The following is a 27,364-nucleotide window of genomic DNA, read 5'->3' on the forward strand; positions in this document are numbered from 1 at the left end:
ACACACTGCCTATCAGTGAGCACACACATGCCAACCACTTTGCTGTGAATTGGACTCAACAATTGAAGCCAGTGTAGGGCAGGCATATTATTCATCCCCAGAGGGTGTCGTGTCACTGCTGACAGGCAGACATAAATATTCCTCAACCTCTTCACCAAGGGTTAATGGCTGTCCATCAGGCAGCAATGAGACACACAGGGCCTGGTGTAGACACACACAGTACGGGCACTTTCACTGGAATAGCAAGGTCACTTAAGGAGATGGGGAAAAACCAGGGAGGACAAGACGCAACATGAGACAGGGACAGGGAATATTCTCCCTCAGCACATTTATATGAGACAGATACACAGATTTATGTACAAATTCTCACCCACCCACCTGAAATGTGCATACAAATTTACAACCGAGTCCACCCACGCAAATTTGTGTGGATAGTTTTTTTGCTAAGTCAGACTGAGGCTTTACCTAAAAAGTTGGTTCTGTGTCTTGCTGTGTTTTGCTCTACTCTGCTCAAAGGAAGGATTATTTTATTTAACTGAGGAAATGCATAATAGTTGGGGAATGGCATACATAATCACCTCGGAGACTGGCTACAACAAACCAGCAGCTGAATATAAAAGAGCCAACATTTCCCGCTTTGTTCCTAATGCTGCACGGCCAATCAAAATTAATTTATTCTAATGTATGCACACAGAAGGTCAATTATCCAAATGATTCCAGTTCAGATTGCACCTGATCTTGGGAGCCAATGAGCCGTCGAAAGGGCAGATGGGTGTGCTTTGCAAGGCAAATCGTCGCCCCGGCCCTCTTTTTTTTTTGTCACCTCCTCACCATTTGCATGTCTAAATGTGCAGGCCATCCGTTTACCTTTAGTGAAGTGCATTCCACTAATGGATAAACAACTTAGCATTTAACTTGTATAGGAGAAGGCCGGCCAAAAAACAAGATTCTGTACACAGTAGGTGTAGTCATGATAAACTGCTATAAACACAGCCAGCTAAAGCTAGTTTGACCAGAAGTATTCAAAACATAATAAAGGTTTATCTGTGAGCCTTTTAAAGGAAGCACAAAGTCATCTCATTGTTTGAAAGTTCGAATAAACAAGTCAACTAGAGAGAATTTATAATGATTACTTAATTTTTGCTTCAGGTTAAATCTGGTCCAAAGCAATAACAGTATCCATATAAGACTAAGCTCTATTCACAGTGCAGGCATGAGAATACCATTTAGTTATCTTTGTGAAGGCACACTAATTGCACTTTGACAAGTTGATATGGAATAAAATGTGTGTTTTTGACTTCACTCCCCTCCTCTCAAAATAGGTAGCTGCTATTTTCACAATTAACACATTTTTCAATCATATGGAATCTAGGCTCTGTTCCTCATATTCCCTCTGTCCCTGCAGAAACCCCTATGGTTATGTGGCGGTGTTAGTGCCTCCTCTGTTCTCATTTATTTATTTTATTCCCTTTACAACATTCACACACCATTCTCACCACCGATACACAACCTACACTACTGATACCACAGATGAACAAACCCCATGCCCCTTTCATGTTCTGCTATATGCATAATTAAGTTACTTTTGTTAAATAAATTATAATCTTTGAAAGGATGTCTTTCACTTTGGTGTGGCCTCAAGAGCCAGGTTGAGACAACAATGCAACAGTTTGCTAAGAATACATGTGAACATATAGCACCAGAGGGTCTCTTCCAAGCTTCCAATTAAGTAAAAACAAGCAGATGATAATTATCTAGTGTGAGATTTCACCACATGAAATCAGCCACACATACATAAAGCAGCAATGACAGTCATTACATATTTTATGGCCAACAAAAAAGAAAAGAAAACAAACACAGTAGGGTGGAATTTGAAGACACATCGAAGAACTTTGCCAACGGCACTTTTATAAAGGAGGTAGAAAGCTAGGGTTGAGTCAGTCACATTAGCAGATATGGACTGGGAAACAACGGTACGTTTTTTTGGAGTACTGTACCATTCTGTTGTGTTGTTGTTTTTGTTTGTGTTTTTTCAATTTCTTTTCAACATGTTTTTTTTGTAAATTGAATGACTGAAAGATGGTTGTTAAAAGAGATGGTGTCTTAAAATCCCATTTAGGATGGGCCAAAGAAATGACACAAATAAATAAAAATAAATAACAGAGCTAAGTCTTTGTCTGTCTATCTGCTTATGTTTATATTGGATCGGCTCTTTCACTCACTGTTTAAACACTGCCATAGACTGTGTCAATCATTGCTGTTGCTACCATGATGTCACCAATTGGTTTGTGAACGCCTCACAGAAAGTTTGTCTCTCAAGTGGCTCCGCCTTTGAATATGTAGAACTTTGGGCCTCAAGGTTGTTTATTTCTGCTGTAAAGTTTCTTTAAACATGGGGGTCTACAGGGTTTTACTCTGTTTTGAAGACAGCCTCAAGTGGCCGTTTGATGAAGTGCAGGTTTTGGCATTTAGACTTTGGCTTCAGCGTCAGAGGTTGCCACTTGGACACCACTGACAAACATGTGGAATAAGTATAATTTAAAGAACACAATCACAAACAGCCTTCATATAAGGATATTTCTACAACAAAATAAAAAAGAAAATAGACCAGATGCTGCAACTATAGCTGCTACCATGATAGCGTTTGAAAGCCCTAAAAGCCCTGTTGCAAACTCCATTGTTGGCCCTGGAGCTCCGTGGCTGGCTCCCCTGGCTTCGGGCACTTCGCGGTGGGTCCTCTACTGATTTTGTGGAGCTCAGCTATCGTCCACAAAACCTTTGGCTAGGCAATTTTCTGATGCAAGCGTTCTCACACTTATGTGCTCTTAGGCACGAAAATGTTTTAGAAATACAGTTAGAGTAAACTGGTACTTTGTTGTACAGACATGATTCAATTTGTGCCTTCTAAGTACAGAGTCTGGTACCCAACCCTAGAAACAGAGTAATGAAACAAAAAGAACGGATAAAGGGAGGAGAAGAGGACATACTATTTTGTTAAGCAATGAATGTTTAGCTTGAGAGACAAGTAAGGAAGGCTGGAATAACCTCAAAGAGCTGTAACGCTGAATGGGAGGTTATCCTCATATGGCATTCTCAATCTTTGCTGCCCCCTCCAAGCTTCTACACAGATTAGCCCTGATTTGTTTTTCATCTTTTTAATAAACAAATCAAGACAGTTTTTGAAAGGAAATTACTTGTTTGTTGACGCCACCCTAATAAAAATAAAATAGAAGTAATTTAAAATGGTATGAAATAGAGATATTTGCTCTCCACTCTAAGCCTCTCTCCTGCCCCTTGATCACCACCTGTGGGTTCTCTGAGGTCAGGGTAAGTGGGTGCTAAATTGCCAGAAACATGCAAACCATGTCGAAACAGATGGGCACAATTAGGGTTTGATTCTCAAAAAGCCAGACATGGGTACATACACTGATTGGGCATGTTAGCACCATACGTTCTTGAAGCGGAAGCTGTTTCATGAAATTTTCTCATGTCCTCACGTCTCATCAAATGGAGAGGTGGTCTGCTCTAAAATGCAAATGTGAAGGATTTTTAGCTGTCTTCCAAGGGGAGGGGGGGGGGACCAATGGCTCCAAGGCTGACATTTGGCCCTGCAGACTTTTGATGGAGCTCTGGAGAACAGAGCAGCATATCAATTAGCCATTAAGGGTTTGCTCAGGTATTAGAGGGATCAGAGAAACCAATAAAAGCCTCTAGAGGAAAAGGAAGAGGCTGAGTACATTCCCAATCGATGGAAGTTTCATCTAGGGGCTTGCTTCATGTCAGGAAGGGCATATAAGGTGGACAAATAATGAGACCCTTGAACTGCAGGTACAGGTTTAGGCTATTATCCTAATGAAAACCTCAGACTTTCAGTGATTTAGTTCCTCCTGATTTCTTGTGGATGTTCAAGAGCTATACACTCCACCTCCTAACAATGGACCTAACATAACCCAATCTGCACCAGGTTAAATTCAAGTCAGAAAAATAATCCATCCTTTCAATAGAAGCTTAAATCCTCAAAAAAACAAAGCAAAGAAACACATCCCAACACAGCATGTCTCACTATAACTTCAAAACTCAGGAGACACAAGGTTTTTCAGCACAGAACGACTAAAAAAGGAAATGTAGCATTTGTTTGCACAAGAAGTGCTCCATTAGGTCTTCTTACTTCTTATGACAATGATAGTTTAAACATGTTTTGTCAAATATGTTTAAAGCAGATCCTATATACAGGTTTTTAACTGTTTCATTGTCATCGGGTTCAGTTATATCTTTTTCTCCAAACATCCTTCGACATCTAAATGTCTGTAGTCTATTTGTACACATCACTGCGGCATGGAACAATACTTTTTTGATTTGTTTTATCATGTAACAGTTCCATTTTACAATGCTGTGTGTATATATATACATTAGGGGTGTAAATCACTGGTTTCATCACGATACAATATTATATTGATACTTTGGACAGCGATACGATATATGCGGATATTACAAAGTCTAACAGGATAAGATTTCGATTCGATTTAGGGGCCTGGGATCAATATCAGCCAATATTATATGCTCATTTAACACAGTCGGTTACAGGAGAACCTGCCCCCCCTTCTTTGCTTTTGGCCAAAAAAGATTTAAAAAAAAAAACATGTATGAAATTGGAAATAATTACAACTTGTTCATTCGATTTGAAAACATTTTCTGGAAAAAAACGTTTTCATTTGAGGTCAAACAATGATCTTTTTCCTTTCACTTCACAGCTGTCTGACTTGAAGATTAACTTCTCCCAACATCCTAAAAACGTGGATTAACAACAAGGTCTTGGAATCAACTTGCCAAAAAGTGACTGCAGCTGTTATCTTGTTACTGAAGGTTGTTTCTGAATGGAAATCAATTGAATTCATTTATAGAGATTATATTTGACAGACTGTAGTTCACCGGTCCTTTTTACCTGTGTAAATACCTTTAAAAGACCACAAAACAAATAAAATGGAAGTTTCAACTAGCCAAAAAGTGATTGCAGCTGCTATCTTGTCAATGAAAGGTTGTTTCTACCTGAAAATCACTTGATTTAATTCTTGGGGGTTGTATTTGACTAACTGTAATAAGTCAGTCCTCCGGTCATTTTTACCTGTGTAAATACTTTTAAAAGACAAACGCAATGTGTAAAATGTACTTTCTTACTTCCCAAAAACTGACTGCACTCATATTGTACAGTATTTTACAATCATTTACAAGACCTTATAATTGATAAATGATCACAACAAATTTGACATATTGAAGTGCATTTGGATTTTATATATATTACAATATATTTGAGTATAACTGTTCAAAACTTATGAACTTTGTCACTTTTTTTATAGATTCATAAACCTAGAACTTGCAGTAAAAACAGGTTTGTCAACTACTGCTTCAAAGGTCAAGTATTAACATTTTTTAAGCCAACTTGGAGAACAAACAATTTAGAAATTTTAACAGCTTTACTTCCACGGCAGCTGAGCAACCATATTTGCTTAGGAATTTTTTTTTTGATATGACTGAAAACTCCAGAGGTCCACAGCTATGACATGAACTGTGTGTTGTCAACTACTATTTCCACAAGGTCAAGAATGAACTTTCAATCTCAATGCTCAAAACTTATTTCCCATGCCTCCTAAGAAAATCTGCCAAAATAGCAGTAAATACTGTAAGTTTCAGTGGATATACCCGTGCCGCAACTGTGTCAAAACTGAATTGTGAAATGTGTGTGATGGACAATAGGGGTTATTCACTGCTGCAGGGGAGCGTTCACTGTTCAGAATATTGGCTGCATGGATCCTATGTGGTTTAACATTTTCACTATGACTTTGACTTGCATTCCAAGCAAGTACATCTATACAAGCCTCTCACTCCTCCAGCACACACCGAATGAGTCAACTTAGGGTCAGTAGGGGTCTTCAGTCCCACATCTCATTCGTTCTGCCACCTGCTGTAGTAAAACTCCACTTAATTCATTTTTTTCCAGTCCATAAACCCTACCTCCAGCACCTTTAAAATCACCAGCGTGTTCTCCACTCCTGCCTTCAGTGATCCAGTGAGTGAGGTGCCACACTCGCCTCCAATCCCCACCTCTGCAGATAAACTCTTTCAGTTCCTTAAGAATAAACAGGAACACCCCCATCTTACCACTCTATCAACCCACTGTCCCATATACCAGTCAACCACGAATGGCTCCGACTAGCCTGTTCGTGTGTGTGTGTGTGTGTGTGTGTGTGTGTGTGTGTGTGTGTGTGTGGATGTATGTGTGGCAGAAAGCGAATGGAAGTCTTCTCCGGCAAGATGAGCTCCAGTGATTACAGGCTGAGACAGTTTTCTAATTATTCTGTCAAACATCAATCCTGTGGGCTGATGCAGGCCATCCTGTGGCCTGATGGACAATGTAATCACCGCTAGAACCTCCTCCAACTCCCCACTCCTCCACCCATTTTACCACTCTCTACACCCGTTTCCCCCTTCTCTCCTCACCCTCTGCACTCTCTCATTTTCCTTTCTTTATCGCTCTTTTCAACACTACTCTCTCACTCACTCCCTCCCTGTCAGCACCCTTCTACTCATCTCTTTTCTCAACAAACTATTTCAGCCATCCCCACACTTGCTACAAGTAAGAAAAAAACACTGGATCTGAAAGAAAAAACAAACAAACAATGAATGTCATAGTGCAGTTAAAAATGATACAGCTGGCTGCAGGAATGAGGAAACACTCAAACACAGTACAAAAGGTAAGCTGCTGCAGTCTACAGACGGATTTTTACAACTATTTGGATAACATTTATGGCAACTAAATAAAAAACAAGATCACTTAGAAAACACTGACTTGACTTCTTAGCTAATTTTTAAGCACTGGTTGCAACTATCAAACAGTGCTAACAATGGCACTCGAGTGCTGACAGAGCTGACAGTGTTAACTGTCACTTCACTTTCACAATTCATGATATGATGACTGTATCAGCGATCTGAGTGTAGTGAATAGCAGTAATGATTAACTCGCAAGTGGAATACACACACGACCCTAAAATGCACTAATGTACATGCTCAGCCGAACCATCTATCAAACTAGTTCTTAAACTTTGGTACATGTACCACTGGTGGTGCGCTAGCTCCCTCTACTGGTAAACGGAGGAATCTCTGAAGTATTTTTAAGAAATTAAATACATTTATTTAATATATATCAGTGCTGTACATCATTTTGAAAATATTTAAACTATGAGATCCCTAAAACATTACTTTAAATAGGTGTTGCCTTTCCTGTGACATTTTGGCTAAGCACTTGTGTTCATGAATGTAGCGCGCATATGTCCCTAACTGTTTATGAGCTAAACTGTGATGGCAAGATAGTAAGCAAAGGTAAAATGAGTGGCTTTAAAATTCTGCAACCATGGCTTTAAACTGGTACTTGAGAAGTGTGGATCAGTGGGTAAATATTGCAAGCAGGGCTGCTGAAAATGAGGATGATGACACTCAACAGAGTGTGAGTGCTAGTGGCTATTTAAGCAGCGCCATTGTCTCCACAAAACCTGACGAGGGACTGGACTTCCTGGTGTATGAGAGTTGTGTGCCACAGTTTAAGTCCTGGATCTATTTCTACAATTTTGTGCCGTGTGCCTGTGGCTGAGAACAGTCAATAATAAATAATCTTCTGATTAGGAATAAACCTGCCTCCTGAATGCACAAGTTGAGAAGGGTAGGCCTACGCTATTTATACGTATTTTAACATTGGCCATCATGGTGGTACTTCAAGAGCTTAATATTTTCTGAGGCGGTACGTGCTGTAAAACGTTTTGAGCATAACTATTCCACCAGAACAACCAACAGAGAAGCTCAGATTATAACACACAGAGGAACTGTGACTTAATTCTCTGTTCAAGACATCATTACTCCACTATATGTTTACATAACAAATAGTGATTTGTCCCACATCTTGCAGACTAACCAAATTTTCAAATGAGGGACATTACCGTTCTCTTTAGTCTCAGCAAAATGTCAAGGACTCAATTTGTACAAGAACGCCTCACTTTGTTTCACTCCATTTGCAGACATATCCCATCCTGTTGTCCCACTTCTTTGCATAAAATACTTACATATCGAAGCACTGCCGTTTATCAGTTACTTGCCTCTCTCCATCAAATCTGATATTTCTCCAATCCATTATATATTCCATAAGCATGGGGAATGATTCCCCTGCGGCAGCTCTTTTAAACACACAGACTCACCTGGTGACATATTAAAGTTTAGCAAAAAAAAACTTTGCTAGTGTGGCATTATAAGGTTACAATGAAGTCTACCGTTTTCATACTGAAGCTACCCTGCTCTCGGGTGAAAGTTTACTGTTCCCTCTGACTTAAATCAAACTGTTTCAAAAGGGACAGCAAGCGGTAAACCAAAAAATAAGTCTGAAGTGGCAAATCAAAGCTAATACTTGAACTTATTTAACAAAAGTATCAACCAGAATCAATTAAGAATCCATTCAGTTTGCAGGACTTTTCTAGTGTGTGTACAGTTTGATCTGACGAGTCTCCGGAAGCTTTTTACCTTTATAAAGAATTTACGGATGATTCAGAGAACTGATATTGTGTTATAGTGCTTAAATAAATCTGAGAGTAAAAGGACTCAGAGGTTGTTGTCTTGGCAACCAAACCTCGACAAGTCTAATGACTTATCACCCATAACCACATAAATGGCAATGAATAAGATAACCAAGATGAAAATAATAGGGACATTCTGGGGGAAAAAATGTAAGGCAAGCATTAGGGAGGTGTGACTTCAAAACCTGGGCCAAAAAAGAAATGAAATGAAAGAAAGATCAAGCTTTATCTGTAACCTCAAGCGGATGGCATCATTTTTTATCTGCAAATTTCTAGCACTAAATAAAACCTGTAAGTTTTTATGTTGACAAATTTTGTAAATATGCAACATGTCTCTAAAAAAGACTAACTCTACAAAGCACTGCTGCTGCATATCAATCTTCTCTTTTTACAGTACTTCTCCATTTTCCCACTGCAAATCTCTTCTCCATCTGTATCCTCTGCTGGCAGTAGCTGATATTGACTGAGATAACAGTGCAGGAGAGCTGTGTTCTACATTGCCTCAGCTGCTTGGTGAACAACACAGACTGCTGCGGCAGCAGACAGACATGTCAGCTTGGACAGCGTACGAGGGACTGAACTGGATCATACAATCTGATACCACTTCTTCCCATCGACTGTCAGTTATCAGGAACGCAGCAACAATAAGATCTGGATAAGGGAAATGTGAGGTGGTACATAATGCGAAAGTATTAACTCTTGCTAAATCCTTGCCTTGACTGTTAAAATGCATAGCCTGTTTACCTGTATACAGACAGGTAATATAACATATATTGTGTTTGTTTTCAAATTCAAGGCTATTCTCCTTCCTTTATCTGTCTTTATATGTGTAATGCTAATATGTGCCTGTTTCTGCGTATGTGGGTATGCCGAGTTCCCACCCTGACCCTGAGCATAGAGACCAAATGAAAGAGACGATTTCTTTGGAGATGTGATGAGGTGAGCGTTTCATGTGAGCCTACGCGTCTTTCCATTACGCTCGATAATAAAGAAGTGTGTGGATCAGACAAGAGGATCGTATCAAATCAGGCCTGGAAAAGCCAATTACACTGACAATAATCTCTCGCTGTACTGCTGCCGGCATGTCTCGCCATACAAAGCAACAAATACCTGAAACACGGCGAGTGGAGAGGAGGGGCACTGAGGAGGGACAGGACTTTTAAACAGACAGATTATATTTGTGAACGCCTGCTGACTAGGCTACATGGTTCAAAGCCACATTTTAGGAACTAGAGTCTTTCGTATTTTTGTTGACTGTCTATAAAATATTTTGCAAAATTCTGCAAATTTAAGTGAGAAAATCTTAATCTCACCATTTTTTAAGAGAGGATAAAACAAAATGTTAAAACACTGGATGAAGCCAAACACAACTACTGTCCTCGCAAGTGTCATGCTGAGGGTGTGATGGAGGTGGATAGCAAATAGGAGCTGGTGGAGAGAAGCCTGTGTCTCAACCCATGACCCTGCCCCAAAAACCCAGGGGGCTGCAAAAAGAGAGAGGGCAGCAGGGTGGTTGGATTTCAGAGGTCAGAAGGTTAATGTGAGTTGATGTCGCCCAAGGTCCCTGTTGGAACAAATGCAAGCTTCAGGAATGTGGGCACAAGCACATAATGTACACACAGGAATAATCAAACAACAGGATGCATGCACACAAATCCTATGTGGTACAGATTAAATATGTATAAATAGCCCATTCAGATAAACACGTGCAACATAAAAAGGATAGAAACTAATCTTTAAATGACCAATCCATCTATGGCAGCATCAGTGCTCACTTTACACTCAAGTAATTGTGACATTATGTAATATTTGAATCAATTGGAGCTTTACACTCCAATTTTTAGTAAAATAGCAGGGATATCTGCAATCGTGTGATGAAAGAGGTCTTCCAACTGTCCTAACAATCTCATTTTTCATTAGGGCTGGGATGATATGCTTATCTCCTGATTCAGATCTATCACAGTTCTTGGGTGCCGATTCAATACGTTTTGTGATTTTTAACTATTGCGATTCTACAAGATTTTTGTGCTAACTCAAGACCATGGGGAAAAGTTAAACCATACACTTCCGTTAACTGTATATAATGAGCCATATCTTTCTGACATTAATTTAAGCATCATCATTTACTCCATAGAAATGTGGTCAACTAATAACTGTTTCTATAGTCTAATTCTCAAGTTTATTCCTGTAAAGCACTTTGTGACTTTGCTCTCTGAATTGTGCTTACAACTTAAATGCACATACATACTCAACAGAATGACTTAAAGATATATACTTTTTGAAGTAAATTTAAACTGCTACATTTAGTTCTCACTGCTGATCAAGCTAGTTCAGTGTTTCCCATACACTGATTTTTATGTGGAGTCTGCCAGAATGCCAATACCACAATTGAGTGCTACATATTGACTTTCAATAAAAAAAAAGTTAAAAATTAAAATCGAGCTATGTCAAACCAGCGTAACAACAGCGACTGAAGGTCAGCCGATCCAGTGGGTAGTTTGTGCTGGCTAAAACTGAGTTGCTACAGCTGCTGAAGGTCCGTGCCAAGGACTGTCTGTCTTTCACATCAGCTTAGTTTTTCTTGAAATGGATTTTACGTCACATTACTTATACAATACCACAATGTCAGCAGCATCCTTTTTGTCCCCTTGTATTTAAATTATATATTAATTTAATATTTTAAAAATCTATTTAACAACAGAAAATGTGCAGATTTACTTGGGGTCTGCCATTGTGAGACAATCAGCATGACAGCAGCACTTAGAACTGGTTTCACACATGAAGGTTAGTTAACTCGTCTATTCAGACTATGAAAACAATTGCACAATGTCTTCTGTGGTTCTGGGGAAGCTTTTGAAAACTTAAAAATTACCCTGTCCAGGGAAAGATGCCATTAAGTTACATTATCAAAATTGTATGAGCCAACTTTTTTGGAGTGCTACCCCATACTGGGGACCAAAATGCAGGAAATGTCAAACTGTGATGCTTTGTGAGTCACCAGAATTTATGGAAATACAATACTAAAACTGTCAGAGCAGCCCTTTACAAGGAAGTCAACACAGCAATCAGTTAATAATCAGCCTTTCAATTCTCAACAGCAGATTGATACAAGAGTACATCTGAGCTCTGGTTTAACACCATAATGCTCTGTTTTCCAAGCTTTCCTGTTGTGTAATGCAACAAATTCCCAGTCTTAACAGAAACTTATAACATGTGAGCCTCTTCAAGTGAAAACGTCGTAACGGGTTGTTAATTTCAGAGTGTATGCAACTCAGTATCTGCTAATATATGCTGATGTTGCTGCGCCATGTGTGCAGTGACTAATACTGCAGTCAATGATGTGAGGTGGACTTTGACCACCTCCAGTCAACGAGCGAAGGAAAAAAAAAACACATTTTCAAGGCTCTGATGTGTTGTTAGATCATTGTTTTCATTTTGACACTGCTAATTGCTTTACAGCAACATTCAACAGCCATCACTGTAATTAACCCACGCTTCAATGACACATGCTTAACCTTGACAAGCAACTTTAAAACCATCACCCGCTTTGATAGCTAGCGAGGACAGGAAAAGGGCACAGTGTTTGTGGTGTCAGTACATGGCTCAGAGAGCACAAATGATCTCATCAACTGGGTGTTTGAGTGGCCTCACATAATCCCAGCATGTGCACACATAAGCACCGGGGGAGCATGAAATGAGGGAGGTCTAACAGTCACACTTCTGCTGCAGTATTTCTCAGCGCTGGACATGGCTGTCTGTGATGGTGATACTACCTCAAGTCTTGGAACATGGACAGATGGAGGGATGGAGAACTGGAATGATGGCAAAAGGGTGGAGCAATGACAGCAGATGGTTCGGATGGAAGGAATCTCCATTTATAATACGGAGAAGAGTAGAAAAGCCGTTTGTAAGGATAACACTGGCTAGCAACAGCATGCCACATTTAGTATGAGGCATTACTGCAGGCTACTGATCCATGACTACGTTGAAACCATGTGTGAAGTGTAAACACGGCAGAACTGCCACTCTCATGGCATGATATTTATAGCTAGGGAGAATCGTGGGTTAGTGATACTGCCAAGAACAGTTGTGCAAGTTAATTTTAATTTATTCTCTGGATGTCTCTTGGTTAGCAGCGAGATGTGAAATACATGCAAATGGATGCAATGACTATTATGCAGGATTTTACCAAGGACCTGAGCTGCAGCTAGTGAAAAAGTTAAGGAGAGTTGCATGAAACCCAGGATGATAATCACTACTGTAATGACTGTCACTTTCAAAATGGTGCAACAGAAGCAACATTTCTATTTTCTCCACCATGAGGTGAAGAGCAAGAATCATCACGCAGCTCTTATAGAGGCGCATGAGAATAAATGAAGCCCTTTCTTTGCTATGCCCTTCCACTGAGTGCTCAACTTCACAAGGTCGCTCAATCACATGCAGCTCCCCTCCCTGTGGCATCCAAAGGCCCTATCTGATCGCTGGCTAGCTCCCCCTGGCCCCTTGGTGTGAACCAGGTGCTGCGATGACAAATCGCTCCTGGCAGCAATAAGAGAACAGAGAGAGCAGAGCTCAATTAGCTCGAGCTCCAATCCCAGATCCTCTATTGATTTCCCACGGATGAGGAATGGCAGACAGGAGAAAGCTCAATCAGACATGCCCATGGGACCTGTCTGTGTGTGCGTGTGCATGCATGTGTGCGTGGGAATCATCAGGGGACGAATTGGTGCCAAGACAAGGTGCTAGGAAGGGGTGAACACATTAGCGATCCATAGTCTTTATGCATACATGATGCTTAAGTAATAGCGTTGTCAACTGATCATGACATGAGTCTTTAAAAGCATGCTGTGCTGTCCTAGCCCAGATCAAATGGAGATGGAGACGGACAAGCCATCAGTTCCCCGAAGGGCAAATCAATCTGACAAGTCATCGGCCTCATGGTGCATCTCTGGACAATTCCTTCACTTCCTCAAATTAACCTTCACAAGAGGAATGAGGGGGGTTGGTAATGTATGGAGTCTGACAACCACATTTATTCTTTGCTTATTATGAGCTTGAACCTTCCTCCTTAGGTGCAACGTCTACATTTTTGCTCAAATTCATAACCTGTGCATAGATTTGTTATTTGGTCCATGACAGGGTGTGGATTTGTTAGGACGATGTATTGCAGGAGTTTGGGTTCAAGAGTTGAGGGAATAAGTGTATACATGTCAGCCGGTGCGGCTGTGGTGTATGTGTGAAAGATAGTGAGCGAGTGCTGTTGCCCCTTCAAGTGTAATTGCCCCATCTCACTAGACAACAATTCAAGTTAGATGTCTGCAACTCTGCCGAAGGGGCTGTGAAATTGAAAAAATAACTGGATTAAAATGCAAACCCCTAATTTTGCCTCAATTCATCTCATACACATGCACGACTCTGCAGCAGTTATTCTTGCTCACCCACTTGTTCGCTCTGTGTATCTCTTGCATGCATCTCCCTATCTGAAACTTCTCTATTCCCTCCTCTATTCCTACTAGAGACACCTGTTCAACAAGCCAGCTGGAGTCCAGCCCACACTGAGCCCTGGTCAGGAGCAGCATCGGCCTGACCCATTTAAATCAGCTGAAGCATTTGCTTTTGAAGGGACAATTTATCTCCCAGAAGACAATGAACTTGTCTATGACAAATTATTATATTTATGTAATACAATATGTGTAGGGCTAAAATAAAAACTACTTGTCAATGTAATAATTGCTATACAGCAGTGTAACTTTGCATGCTTATGTGTTACTGAAATACGTACAGTGCAGTCATATTTGGTAAAGCATAAATGAAACACTTTTTCTTTGAAAAATCAGTCAATATAGTGAAAACAAAAGCATATAACAATATACAAATCAAAAGAATCAAAGAACACTTACTATGATTGGCTGTGAGCAAAACCATACAAATACTAGCATTTTATCTGGATGGGTACAAAAAGGATTGAATGTACTGGTATGATTGACTGGAGAAGAGTTGATACTACCTGGTGCTGGGTTATTTCAGATGATACTTTGGAGGTGTCAACCGCCAATACCCAGCCTAAGTCGAGGAACTGAAATGCTCAGTTGGCAAAAATCATAGTGGCATAGCGTGCTAATGAGATATCCCTTCAAAGAACACTGAATAAAAGTTTTTTATTATTTAATGTTACATTTCTGACTGCGACCCTATCTTATTTGCATGGATACATGCATCTAGAATAGCGCAACAGTTGGTCAGAGTGCAGATATGTTCATGGATGTACCTTAATCGAGTTGTTTTGAGACTGCCATGACCCTGGTTAAGATCATAAACTCTCTTACAGTAAATCTAACAAATTTTGATTAACATATAGCAGTAAGGAACACTGAAAGACAGCAAGTGTCCAAGAGTTCCAAGGAAAGAGTGGATGGTGTGATTACACAGAGAAAGTCAAGAGAAATCAATTAATTTTGCATTTGTATGCCATGCTGTATTAATTAAACCAAACTGAACTGCCAACTGATAATGTGGAAAGTAAAAAGACTAGAGTGCAAGGCAATTAAATTAAAGTGAGCTGCTAGGAAACGTCTATATATATATACACTGTACATTGCATCTATTTTACACAGTAAGACCAAATGTCAGATAACATCTACATTATGATTACCCCATATTGCAATTTCTAATTTCAGTAAAGAAACAAAACAGCTAGAGGACAGCAGCACTCACACTTGCTGTCACATGAAAAAGAAGTCTGTCAACTCCAATGTTACATTTGTACAATATTTTATCTTCTTTTATGCCATAAACACATGCTAGATATGCAACATGCTTCATGTAGCATTCACACTGTGGATATTTTTTATTGCCTGCTGTTATTTGTATACATATACAGCAGTTAAAAAAAAAAAAAAAAAAATTAAATTTTCTTCAGGCACTATGCTCTAAGCCGCTCTGTGAATAAACACTTTAACACTACAGACACGCACCTGCTGTCACTGAAAGTGTAATCACTTAGCTCTGCAGCCCCTGTAGACTTGTTAACACAAATATATGGAAAATCAGAAGAAATGTGGTGAACAAAAACATCAAACACCTAAATCTAAAACTGTTGCTCCTTCAACAGACGTCACGTATGAAAAATACACAGCGACACAGGCAGAGCTGAAGTCAGATTTATCAAAGTTGTACCTTGCTAAGAAATAGTCCAGAGCTGTGTATCTGATATATCCATCTGATCTACGGGTTTCTGAGTTCACAGAGCAAAGCCCATCTCATTAAGCAAGTCCACCCACTCTGCACCGGCCTATAGATGTATGCCTCACTGAGGCTGCACGACAGAGTTTTGAACTTTTGCCCGATATCTTGGAGACTTTGAATGGACAGCCTTGAACACACACATGCATGTGCGCACACGCAAGTTATATGCTCAAACAGAAAATTGAATACATAAAAGCTGACTGTGTCCACAAGTATGTCCACACAGACCAGTTAGATTGCATCTGGCTCATGATGAATGCATTTCAAGGACTAACACAGGGTCAGTACATTCTGGGTTTAGACAACAGCTTCCCACATTGTTGCAGTGCTTTTAAATGTACTAGAGCAAAAACGGCCCCATGGTAGACCAAAACCCAACCCTATATCTGTCACTAACGCAGGCTTTTAATGCATTGTAAGCAAATCTACAGAGAAACCATTATATGAGGTAGTGCCTTTCTCGTATAATGGCAAACCAATATAATGACCTACACAGCATATAAGTGAAAAAAAAAAAGAAATTCATCACCCACAGAGCCACTTTTCCCTTAAAGCACACAGACCCACTAACCCCCAACGCTATCTGCCAGTTACAAGCAATGTTCACTCTTTCTGTGGCCTGGCCTCAATATGGCAGCCCCAGTGTGTTGGCTGGACTAAGTACTCGTCCCTCCATGGCTGGCCCCCTATTTAGTACTTGTGTAATATTCTGCGCTCTGGGAATGAACTCCATTACCGCTGTAGCCTGTTTTTGCCTTTCCCTCCTTTTCTCAACGGCTTTGCATTGCTTGTGTTTATAACACAGGGACCCAGCATCTCCCACGGGCCCTCGGCTTCGCACAGAAAGGTGATTTCTTTCCCTCTAAAACAACACACCATGGAGGCTCTCGCATCACAGGTGACTCTTGTGATTAAAAGTTGTTGCCGTCCCCGGGGGGCTGTATGTGTGTGCAGATGTGTTTGTGATGGGTGCGACAATACAAGTATGTATTTAGACCTATTTGCTTTTCTGCACAATGACTGAATGAGCTGTTTTATTTCCATCACAGTCGTGTGCTGTAACACCCTTAGGACACAGCCCTGTAAAATAAAACTCCTTTCCTTCTTTTCCTTTGCAGTGTGAAGACTTAATGGTGCACTTTTCATAACACATTTTTGTGGCTCACCTGGCTTGGACCAAAGCAACTGCCTTTCTGTGACTCCATACATGTTGAGGCACATTAGACATGGACTCAGACGTCTCCATATGGGGATGAAAAAAGCAGTGGCTGGGCTCCTGTGGGATTTAGCCAGCAGGCATGAAACTGAGGGGAGCTCCTCACATTGACTTTAACAGGATTTAGCAAGATGAAAGGCTACAGAGAGGAAAAGAGCGATACAGAGAAGCAAAGAGAGTGAGAGAAAGGACAAGAAGACATGGAAAGGAGAGGAAGGAACCAAGAAAGGAAATAGTGAGATAACAGACTGGCAGGAAGACACACTGGGGGCACTGCTATAAATGTGTAGGTGTGCATCACTACTAAAGTGAATAATACTGAATAATACTAATGAAGACATTTTCGTAGTTAACAGAAAACAGTGTTAGAAAGGTAGTAATAGTTGTGTGTCCCCTGTAGAGCGAGAGCTGGGACTCGGGGCTGGCTGGGCTCAAGAGTGTCACTGCCACAAGGAGGAAAAAGATAAAAGTGGGGCCAAAAGGTGAGTTAAAGCAGAGTCACTGAGCTGGAAAGAAAGAAAATAGCATGTAGTTTTGCTAGAGGGGCAAAGGGGGCTGAAGCACTAGGGGGCATACATAATAATTCCATAAACGGGATGTGAATATGCTGCAGTAATTCAGAAGGAAAAACTACACACACACACAGGTGAGCCTCAGCATCCAAATTGAGATCACACATGCCAGTTGGAGCTGAAAAGTTGTTTCATGATCAACAGCGTGATTATGCAACTAAATTAACACATGCACATGAACACACCTCCGTATCTGCCTGGGAGGTGGGTCACCCACCTGAACTAATGCTAATGTGTCAATCTGTGCCTCTTTCACCTCAGAGTGGAGCCTCCTCATTTTGCACGCCTGCTTTCGCGTTAAACAACGCAGCGGCACGGCAAACTACAGCAGCATGCAACAAGCCTGAAGGTAACAACCGAGAAAGCAGACGCACAGCCGTACATGGAAACTTTCTCACAGAATCACACCCTGTATTGTATGTGTGCTCACATTTTGTGATTATCTAACTGTGAAAATATCATCAGGAAATGGTAAACAGATTCCCAGGTGCCACATGAGCTTTAAAAACTCATCTATTTTTATTTTCCCTTTTTTTCTTCAAACATGTTATTCTTCTTCCTCCATCTGATTTTACCTTTTGCACTCAGACGCACAAAAGAACTGAGCGGAAGGCAGAACATTCACAACCCACAACGACGGATATGTGGGCTTGCTGCCAACAGCATCTGTAGAACAAAATGTTATTCTGAGAGGGGAAGACTTTATCTGCACTCAAAAATAGTTGACCCAGTGTAGTTAGAATACTGTGGAGTCTCTAAAAGATGGTGATTTTGTTGATTGTGGATAGAAACACAAATATGATAACCAGCACACACAACTGACCACACAAATGATCTCCATTGTCACCCACTCACTCTGCAATAAAGCAAAATTACATTGCAGCACTTTGACTTTAGTAGGCTTGGGTGATATCACTGAATTATGGTATACCCCGGTATTCAGAAATCCCAACTGCATGATTATTAATACCATCGAAAATGAAGATGCTCTTCTTTCTTTTGAACTCATACAGAGATGCTGTATTGAGGATGTGTTATATGTACTGCACATCCTGCACCACCAGAGGTCAGTCCACTGTTGGAACAGATAACTGAGCTCAGAAGCATTGTGACTCAGGGCGAGTGGTGGGAATAACAGACATGAGCGAATTATCCTTTGGGGACAAAATATACTCTTGACAAAGATTTTAAAAAATCGGAATGTATGTTGCAGAAAAGCAACCAAAAGAAGCAAAAGAAATCAAGAAAATGTGATCAGCTATCAAGAGGTTATAAATAAAGTAGTTGTGAAATTCTCAAAATGTGTTCTGCATTTCTATATGTTGTCACATGTTCACAAAACGTTTAAAATCGTGAAAATATATTGTATTGCGACTTAAGTATCGTGATATTATTGTATTGTGGAGCATCTGGTAATTCCCACCCCTACAGGAGTGTAAACAGCCACCCAGATATGGCAGAGAAAGAATGCCGGAAAACTGCACATTTTTATTTCTAACTAGGTTTATTAAGGATGGCGGGAGGAGAGGGGGCTTGCACAGCACACAAATATTGTCATCTACCAGATACTCTGGTGACATTTCAGTAAAGTATGGGGATATGAAAAAAACAGATACCACCAAAGCCTAGACTAGTTTATACTACATTCAGCTGATCAAAATCTAAGCCTGCAACACCAGCGATATAGTTGATGTGAAGTTAACCAGGCTGTAAACACACAGACATGCACACACAAGTCGGCGCAGGTGAAAGAATTCATACAGTAGACTGTCTAACCAGTCCCAATCTCCCATGTAAATTTACCCACAAACTGCTGTATGTGGTTAATAATTGCATGCATAGTTTAAAGATGTTATCTGCACAGGTTTGGACTGAAATATCTGTGTGATGATGGTGTATCACAAAGTGTGATAACCATTTTAAAAATACAGAACAGGTATGTCATTATTCATTTGCACCAAAGACAGGTGGTGCTTTTGAATAAAAAAAAAAGTTATTTAATAATATCCTTGCCATGATAACTGAATGTTTGATATAGTGGTGGCCCTAATACAGACACACCAATAACAAGAGTGTGTTTTAGAAAAAATGTCATCATTTACTCTGGCCCATAAAAATTACAGAAAACTGCCTTAAGCCCTGAGAACAAAATGGATGTTGAGTTGGACAAAACATCCATCTGCCACTTTCTTTATGGTACAGGCACAAGGCAATAACGAGGTTATTTGGCTGTTGGTATTTGCTGCCTGCTTCTGCTTCGTGCCTACAGGTGATGTGAGGGAAACCTCAATAAATTCAGCCATTCTGTCAACAGACTGTTCTATACGTGGATATGAAGAAAGTGGGGCTATTTATTTTAGCATGAAAAATAAATATGTCCTCGCTTAAAAAGCCGGGGGGCAAAATTCAAACAAAGCTGAATACTCTAGTACACCCAGCTGAGCTACATAACATCTCACATACAGTATTTAAAACACACACTGGGCTACCCACTGCTTCATGACCCCCCCTCCCCAATCATTTCATTTTGCCTTTTATTCCCCCCATGTTGTTTTCACTTCACATACAGTATCCTCATTTCATCTGTTTTCTCTTCCCTTTTCTTACAAAGAATAATAATGTTTAAGGTAATGAATGCTGTAAGGGTAGATACTGGAGAAGTGAGCAAACAAGAAAAAAGGAGGCTTTGTCATCTCAGACTCACGTCCCTGCTATTCAGTGCTGGCAGTACACTCGCATCACTTCTACTTCTCGCAGCACAATGAGCCTGAGACATCAAAGCGGAGACTGAGAGGGAGAGAGCGGGAAAGACGGAGGGAGGGAGACAAAAGCGTAAAAGAGACTGAGGGGAGAAAGAGTGAAAGGAAAGACAGACACCAAAATACCTGTTTTTGTGGAAATGTATGCCGTCATTACAGCGGGATATTTCCTTCTATACCTCCTGCCTGGCCGCTGAATGCACTTTCTTTTCCACAGAGTATAAACCATTCTAATCTCCCCACTCAAAAGTCACAGACCACAACATATATTCATGTATGCAGCAGAACATTAATGGCCTTCCCTGCAGCCGTTATCAAACTCAATTTATGCAGTACCTGTGGAAATAAGAATCCCCATAACATATGCTGTCAAAACTGTAAGCTGAGAGAAGAAGAAATGTTTTTAAGGTAGAACAATAACACTGAAATACAAGTAAACCAGTGCATCGCAGACTTTAAATGGTGAACATATTGCCAACAAAGGGTGGCATAGTTGAAGGCCATAACTGGCGATTGCTTTGATATTTAAGGCAAACAAGCAGAACAATGCTCTCTTCATAACTTATTGAGACACAGAATCAATACTTTTCCCTTGTCTTATTCACTTATCATAGGGCATGCTTTTTAATTTGAATTTCAGCTCATATTTTTGAGTTTGGGAATAGTAATTTGTGGAGAAAAAAAAGAAAAAAAAATGCAAATGAGCAGCTCTCTTGCACGCTCTTACTGTGAAATGATTAACATTCCCTCCACAGATCAGAGCAGGTTTCTCAGCTCCCCTGGTTGAAATGCTAATGGTGCTTCCAACCCAGTTTAATGTCAATCCTATTCTACTTTTTTCCCTGTTAGGGAGGAGCTCCCTGTCTCTATTTCCATACACAGCAGCAGGAGGGACAGACAGCAGGCTTACTCCCCCATCTGGATCTAGGGAACCAGCCCAAGACAGAAAGAGAAGGAGAAACAGGAGGAGGGTGGAGGAGGATCCTCTTGTCCATGCGGGTTTTTTGGGAGCACAATGAATGCAGACTTAAAAACCTGAATTTGCTTCTGCAGATTTCCAACTTTTAAAAGGCTTCAATAACAATAGATGATCCCATACTAGGAGAGAGTGACATGTCTTTGTAGTTTTCTCTCCCCAATTGAACACAGTTCTTTTTCATCCACCATATTCATTTTTTATTTTCCCCTACAGACCATTGGGTTGCATTCAGGTGAGAACAAACAGAATCAACACACAGAGGAAATCTGAGTGAGGAAATGTATCACCTGCTGGGTGTTAAGGTTGGTAGTTTTTTAACATTCATCTATAAAGGTGTGCAACACCGGTCCATGCACTGCTGTGCTGTAAATATGAGGCAGAATGCTTAAACAAACGCTACCATTTCTAGACCCACACCACTAACACTGAGTTGTATGAAAAATTCTAGAACTGAGCATTATGCTAGGGTGAAATTGAGTTTTCTGGTGGTGTAATATTGACACAATATCTATTTTTAGAGCCAACTGTATTATAGTCGATTTATCTATATTCCCAGCCTCTTCATGGTTTCTGGATGTTTAAATTAAGAAAGCCAGTGCTATTCTAGTGAGGTCAGAAAAGCAGACAGAGGTGTAAAATTAATTTGAAGAGTGAGACATAACTAGTCAACTACATGTGTAAACAGTCAAAAATATTCTCTCCAGTTACCGGGGACATGACCACTTGGTGTTCACAACTTGAGAGTTGACTGAGACTTGAGACTGATGACTCAAAAGGATTTGACTTTTTTATCAAATTTCTGCATTTTTGTAATGGAGAAGTTGCGTTTTGTTTTTGAACACGTGATTTTGTGCAATGCACCCAACCTGTCAACCTACTGTACTACAACGCAACAGACCAGCAGAGGCCAACGCACAAATCTATCATGAAAGGGAGCTAGTCCAAAAATAATACAACTTGGAATAAAGGATTATGGTGTCGATGTCAGCAGTAAAAAGAGAACAGTAGTATGTAAAGTCTGCTGCTGAAAAATCTGTGGCTTGGCCGACAACATCCATCTTCATCCCTCATTTAAAAAAAAAACAAAAAACATGAAGAAAAGTACTTTTATGTGTCGTTTTAGCTCACTTTTTAGTTTATTGGCTGGTCAAACAGTAACTAGGAAACTTTCAGATGTGTTAGACTTATCATCTTTTTTAATTATGATTTCAGAGCCCCACTCACAATTGCTGTTCAATTAGGAGGCTTTTGTTAATTACTAAAATATGTTGAATATCAGTAAGATTTATAAAGTGAAAGCAGGCTGCAACAGTTTTCTTAACACTTTTTGTTTTTAAACTGATTTAAATTTGAAACTGCAAAACATCAGAATTTAGTATGACTTGACTTGTCTTGCTTGAATCATAGCCAGGCCTCGGCTTGACTTGTTTTGATCCTCACAGTAACTTGGGACTTGCTTGCAACTTGACAGTTAAGACTTTAGACTTGCTTATGACTTGTTCGTGTGACTTACTCCCATGTATGGACTGGAAAGCTGTGGTTGAACAAGACAACTCCCAGGTGTACATATATATCTTTTAAATTTAGTGTGAAACACATCTTCAAAAGAATTTTCCTGCCAAATCAAGTCAGCATGTGTAAACACAGGTTTAAAAAAAGAGGGCAGAGGACTGAATAGGTAGCAAATCCTACTCTGCATGACAACCACACCTTGCCAGAGTTGCTAACACAGAGGCAACCGGAGATCAGTCCAGGGATGTGGGAGTGACAGCAGCGGGGGAATTAGCGGTGTGATGACTGTCAACACACAATCTGCACTGTGGTATCGTTACAGGGCTCATATTGTTTAGTTTGGAGTTATTAGCTTTCTGAACATAGAGCTGAATCACTTATAAAACACCCAAAGCTGCCACTCATCCTGAGCTGCGAGACTTTCAGAGACATGCTTTGAGTTGAATTTGCAGTATTTTTTTTTTGAGGTGCATATGAGCCTGTGCTGTTTGTTAATTTGCATGTGTATATGTGCATGGATGCACATGTAATGACAAGTTCTTTAAAGCAGAGTTTTATTGTAGAATACGGAGCAGCGATTTATCATGACACTGCAACTGGAAATGATGGCATATAATCACACAGCCTCCCAGACTCTGGTTCCCTCAGTGAAACATGGACATATGCCAAAGTCCCGAGTCTAATGAGCGCCGTTGTCTCAGTGACAAAGCGCTAACCAGACAGACAGGGCTGTATGAGCGTGCTATGACAAGATACATGACTGCAATATCAAAGGCAATTCAACAGGAGGTTTAAAAAACATTTTTTGATTCAGATTTTTTCTTTGAAGTTGTTCTATAAAATAAAGGACCGATTTGGATCATGTACTCAATTGTTAACAATCAAGCTACACAAGAAAAAAAAAAGCACATAAACCACTTGTTCAACACTTTGTTCCTACCTTAGGGTCAGCAGTCAGCAGCTTGAAGGCCTCGTAAACCTGCCTCTCTTTGACTCCTCCCCCCAGGTCCAGGAAGTTAGCTGGCTTTCCTCCATGCAGGTCGATGATGTCACATGTGGCCATGGCCAAACCAGCTCCATTCACTGTAAAATTATATTCAGGTCAGTGTTTCCCACAGAAGTAAAGAGTATGTGTGGCTGTAACTGACAAGGGAGGGAGGCAACTTTTTTTTCTTTTAAATGCACGTGTGTCCTTTTTTTTTTATTATTCTGTATTCTTTTGTGGATCTGTGAATGATGCAGCTCAGGCAGAACTCTTCGTGAGTTTTTTTTCCCTCAGCAGCAGTTGTGAATTGCAGGTGTATAATTGATCAGTTGATACATTTCATAGTTGATAAGTTCAACTAGATAAAGGGAAGCACCTGCTGCAGAGGTGAGTGAAAGCAAAGACCCGACACAACGGTTTAGTTTCACTTTCAATGCACCTGATGTTCTGCTGCTCCGTATGTGCACAGAATACACTCTATGCTATGAGAGAGTGGTGCAATGAATAACTAAATGGTATACATATCTCAACCGCACTCCTAATGAATGATCCAGCTCCAAAAATAAAAATCTTTACGTGGCGGCAGATGTTTTAATCATAGTGGGCCGCCACAAATAAATGAAGGTGTCAGAAACCCTGCTGTGCAGTTAATATTTTAAATAGTGTACTATATACTTTAATGATTTATAGAGGCTTGATAAAAAGGTGCCTTTTCAGGAGTGGGACTTATGATGTAAGCTTGCATCCATTTTATACTGTAAGTAAGCATTGGTGGAACAATAACCTAATAATGACCCAATGTATTTATGTGTATTTAAGTTTAAGTGTAATGAAATTAAATCTGACCATTAAGTCTAGGCTGGAGTCCAGAAATTGAAACAAAAGTCCCTGCAAGGAAAGTGTGATGCCAGCGGCCATGAGTTAATTAAAATAACATTACCGTCGCGGAAGGAAAGATGACATGTACTGTGCGAACACCCACAAAGGAATCCAGCAGTAAATTATCACCCAAAGAAGAGCAAACAGCTGAAAAAAATGTCACACTTAAAAAAGTGAATCGTTGGAAATCTTCTAATCAGGAATATTCAATGCTTCAAGTCGAGCAACACAGAGAAAATTTGATTAGGACCCGACTCCCAACTTCAGAAAAAGGAGCGTTGATTAAAAGAGGCTCTGCTGCGCTTTTTTGCGGCCTGTGTCATCATTTAGCCAACTGCCAGCGTCGCTACCCTGCTGGGTTGTGCGGGAGCCAAGTGCACAAAAAAACCCCGTCTTACTTCATTTGGTTTAGCAAAGCTGAACTTGTGTCCTGGCAAGCTCCCCGACCGAGGTCTCAATAAAAGGGAAATTCGCTTTAACAGCTGTCACTTTGGTGGCTTACAGAGCTCTCGAGGAAGCTGCAGGGCCTTAAAAGCTGTTGTTACTTTAAGAGAGACTGGGAGCTGGGGATGCAGAATGTGTGTGTGCATGGGGGGTAGGGGGGGATAGTGCTAACAGACATCTAATGTGTTTATGAGGCTACGGGGTAAGACGAGAGAGCACCTGTTAGTGCTGCTGTACACTGTAAAAGCTTTGATTTATGACAAGAGAGGGGGCCTTTAATGAGAGTGCTAACAATCTGGCTCACTGGAGACTTTCTGGGCGGATTATAGCTAATTAGAACGCATTGGTTACGGCAGCATTCCTTCTGGAGTCCTCAGAAAGCTGCTTGTAATGTGGACTGGTGGAGAGCCCAGGCTGCTTTTACTTTGACTAAGTTTTAACTGTGTCCGAGCTTTTCACTTATGTGACTTAAGAGACACATTAAAGCGTTATGCCAGGAGGGGCTCGCTTATGGGAGAAATCATTTAATGGTCTGCATGTGTGTATGTGTGTGTGTGTGCGTGCGTGCGTGCGTGTGTGTGTGTGTGTGTGCGCGCACGCGAAGGAATAAGCTCCATTACAGGGTTTTGTTTCCATACCAAAGCATGCAATATTTCCGTCCAGTCCAATATATTTGAGGTCCCACTTGGCTGCCTCTGTCTCTGTGGGGTCGCTTTCAGTCATGTCGTCCATGGCGAACACGGCTTTCTGACGGAACTCGGCGTTGTCGTCAAAGTTGATCTTAGCATCAAAGCAAACCACTGGAGGGATGAAGAGATGACAAAGACAGAGTTAGGAATAAAGACAGCAACAGAGGAAGCACAACAGTGAGAGAGAGGGAGATGGCAGGCAAGGGGGGAAGGGAAGAGAAGGAGGACTTCAGACATAAAAAGCCAGCTAATTATCATTTCTAAAACCTGAAATTAATGAACTGAGGGGTGTCCCCTCGGCCTACTGGTCTTAATTATTTCAAAGGTTGGCTCACTAAGGCTTGTTTCTCTGACACTGCCTCTGAGGGATAGACCGTTATAGTAAATGGACATTTCCTACACACTTCAAAGAGACTGCATTTCAAAGAGACTGCATTCACGAAGCTACCTGGAAAAATAGCAGGCAAGATATGTATTAAATTAGTCACAGGGCTTTTTGTATACACAGCAACACTTAAATAGTGACCGTAACTTAAAGGTCCAGTGTGTAGGATTTAGGGGTATCTACTGGCAGAAACTGAAAATAATATTTATAATTATGTTTTCATTAGTGTATAATCACCTGAAAACAGGAATCGTTTTCGCCATTTATATCGACATACAGAGTTGGTTCTCTTCCATGAAGTCCACCATGTTGTTTCTACAGTAGCTCAGAACCATCCAATAAAACACTGGTGTTAAAAGGGCCACTTGCGTTTACATGTTTTTGCATTTTCTCTCCTACACACATGGCACTCGTGCACATGGGGGAAATTTTCGGTGGTTACAATCAGCAATCCTTACCTAAATGCCACTCATTTTTACACACTAGACCTTTAAAGTAAAGGGTAAAGAATTTTATTATCCTTTTCTTTTGCTGCGACTATAAGTCTTCACACACAATAACGAATAAACAACAACAAAAATTACACTTGCCTGAGATTGTTTTGGATCAAATCTATTCATAGCCGGCAGCGATTTCATTTTCCAGCAGTCACAAGACTTGTTCAATAAAAAGTTTTGATACGAATAGATTTACTGGCGGCAATGCAAATTTGCAAAAACTAACGGGATTGAGGCAGAGCATCATCTGCCTAAGGTAAGTTGTTGTATAGTCTAAGCTACTGTAAGCAAGTTTAACTTGAGCTGAATGTTTTTATCGACTTACCTCTGGTACACAATTACATAGTGTATATGTTGGGGGCTTTTAATGTGAAAAGTAAAAACTAGACGAGTAGATTTTGTATGCGCTGTTATTGCCATATTTAAAATGGGTAATAAAGTTTTACTTCTTGGTTTAGACAAGTCTTAATGTTGGTAAAGTATGGTAAAGTATAAGCGCAAGGTGATTAGTTGATGCCTTTATTTGCTGTACAAAAGTTTAACAAAAAAAAAAAAAATGATCTTGTTACAAAAACAATCTTGCTTTTTCG

General features: G+C 40.3%; 1 protein-coding gene across 1 annotated transcript in view; it reads right to left on the reverse strand.

Annotated features, from left to right (window-relative positions):
- suclg2 (succinate-CoA ligase GDP-forming subunit beta) overlaps positions 1-27,364 on the reverse strand; it is a 112,321-nt gene that overhangs the window by 27,048 nt on the left and 57,909 nt on the right. The window contains exons 8-9 of the mRNA XM_042495608.2: positions 25,842-26,003; positions 23,836-23,978 (exon numbers count right to left, since the gene is read on the reverse strand). Coding sequence (XP_042351542.2) covers positions 23,836-23,978; positions 25,842-26,003 — 305 coding nt within the window. The remainder of the gene's footprint in view (positions 1-23,835; positions 23,979-25,841; positions 26,004-27,364) is intronic.

The sequence above is a fragment of the Plectropomus leopardus genome, chromosome 2 (genome assembly GCF_026936395.1).
Source record: "Plectropomus leopardus strain MGB_pleo_1.0 chromosome 2, ASM2693639v1, whole genome shotgun sequence".
In the NCBI taxonomy this organism is placed as follows: Eukaryota; Metazoa; Chordata; class Actinopteri; order Perciformes; family Serranidae; genus Plectropomus; species Plectropomus leopardus.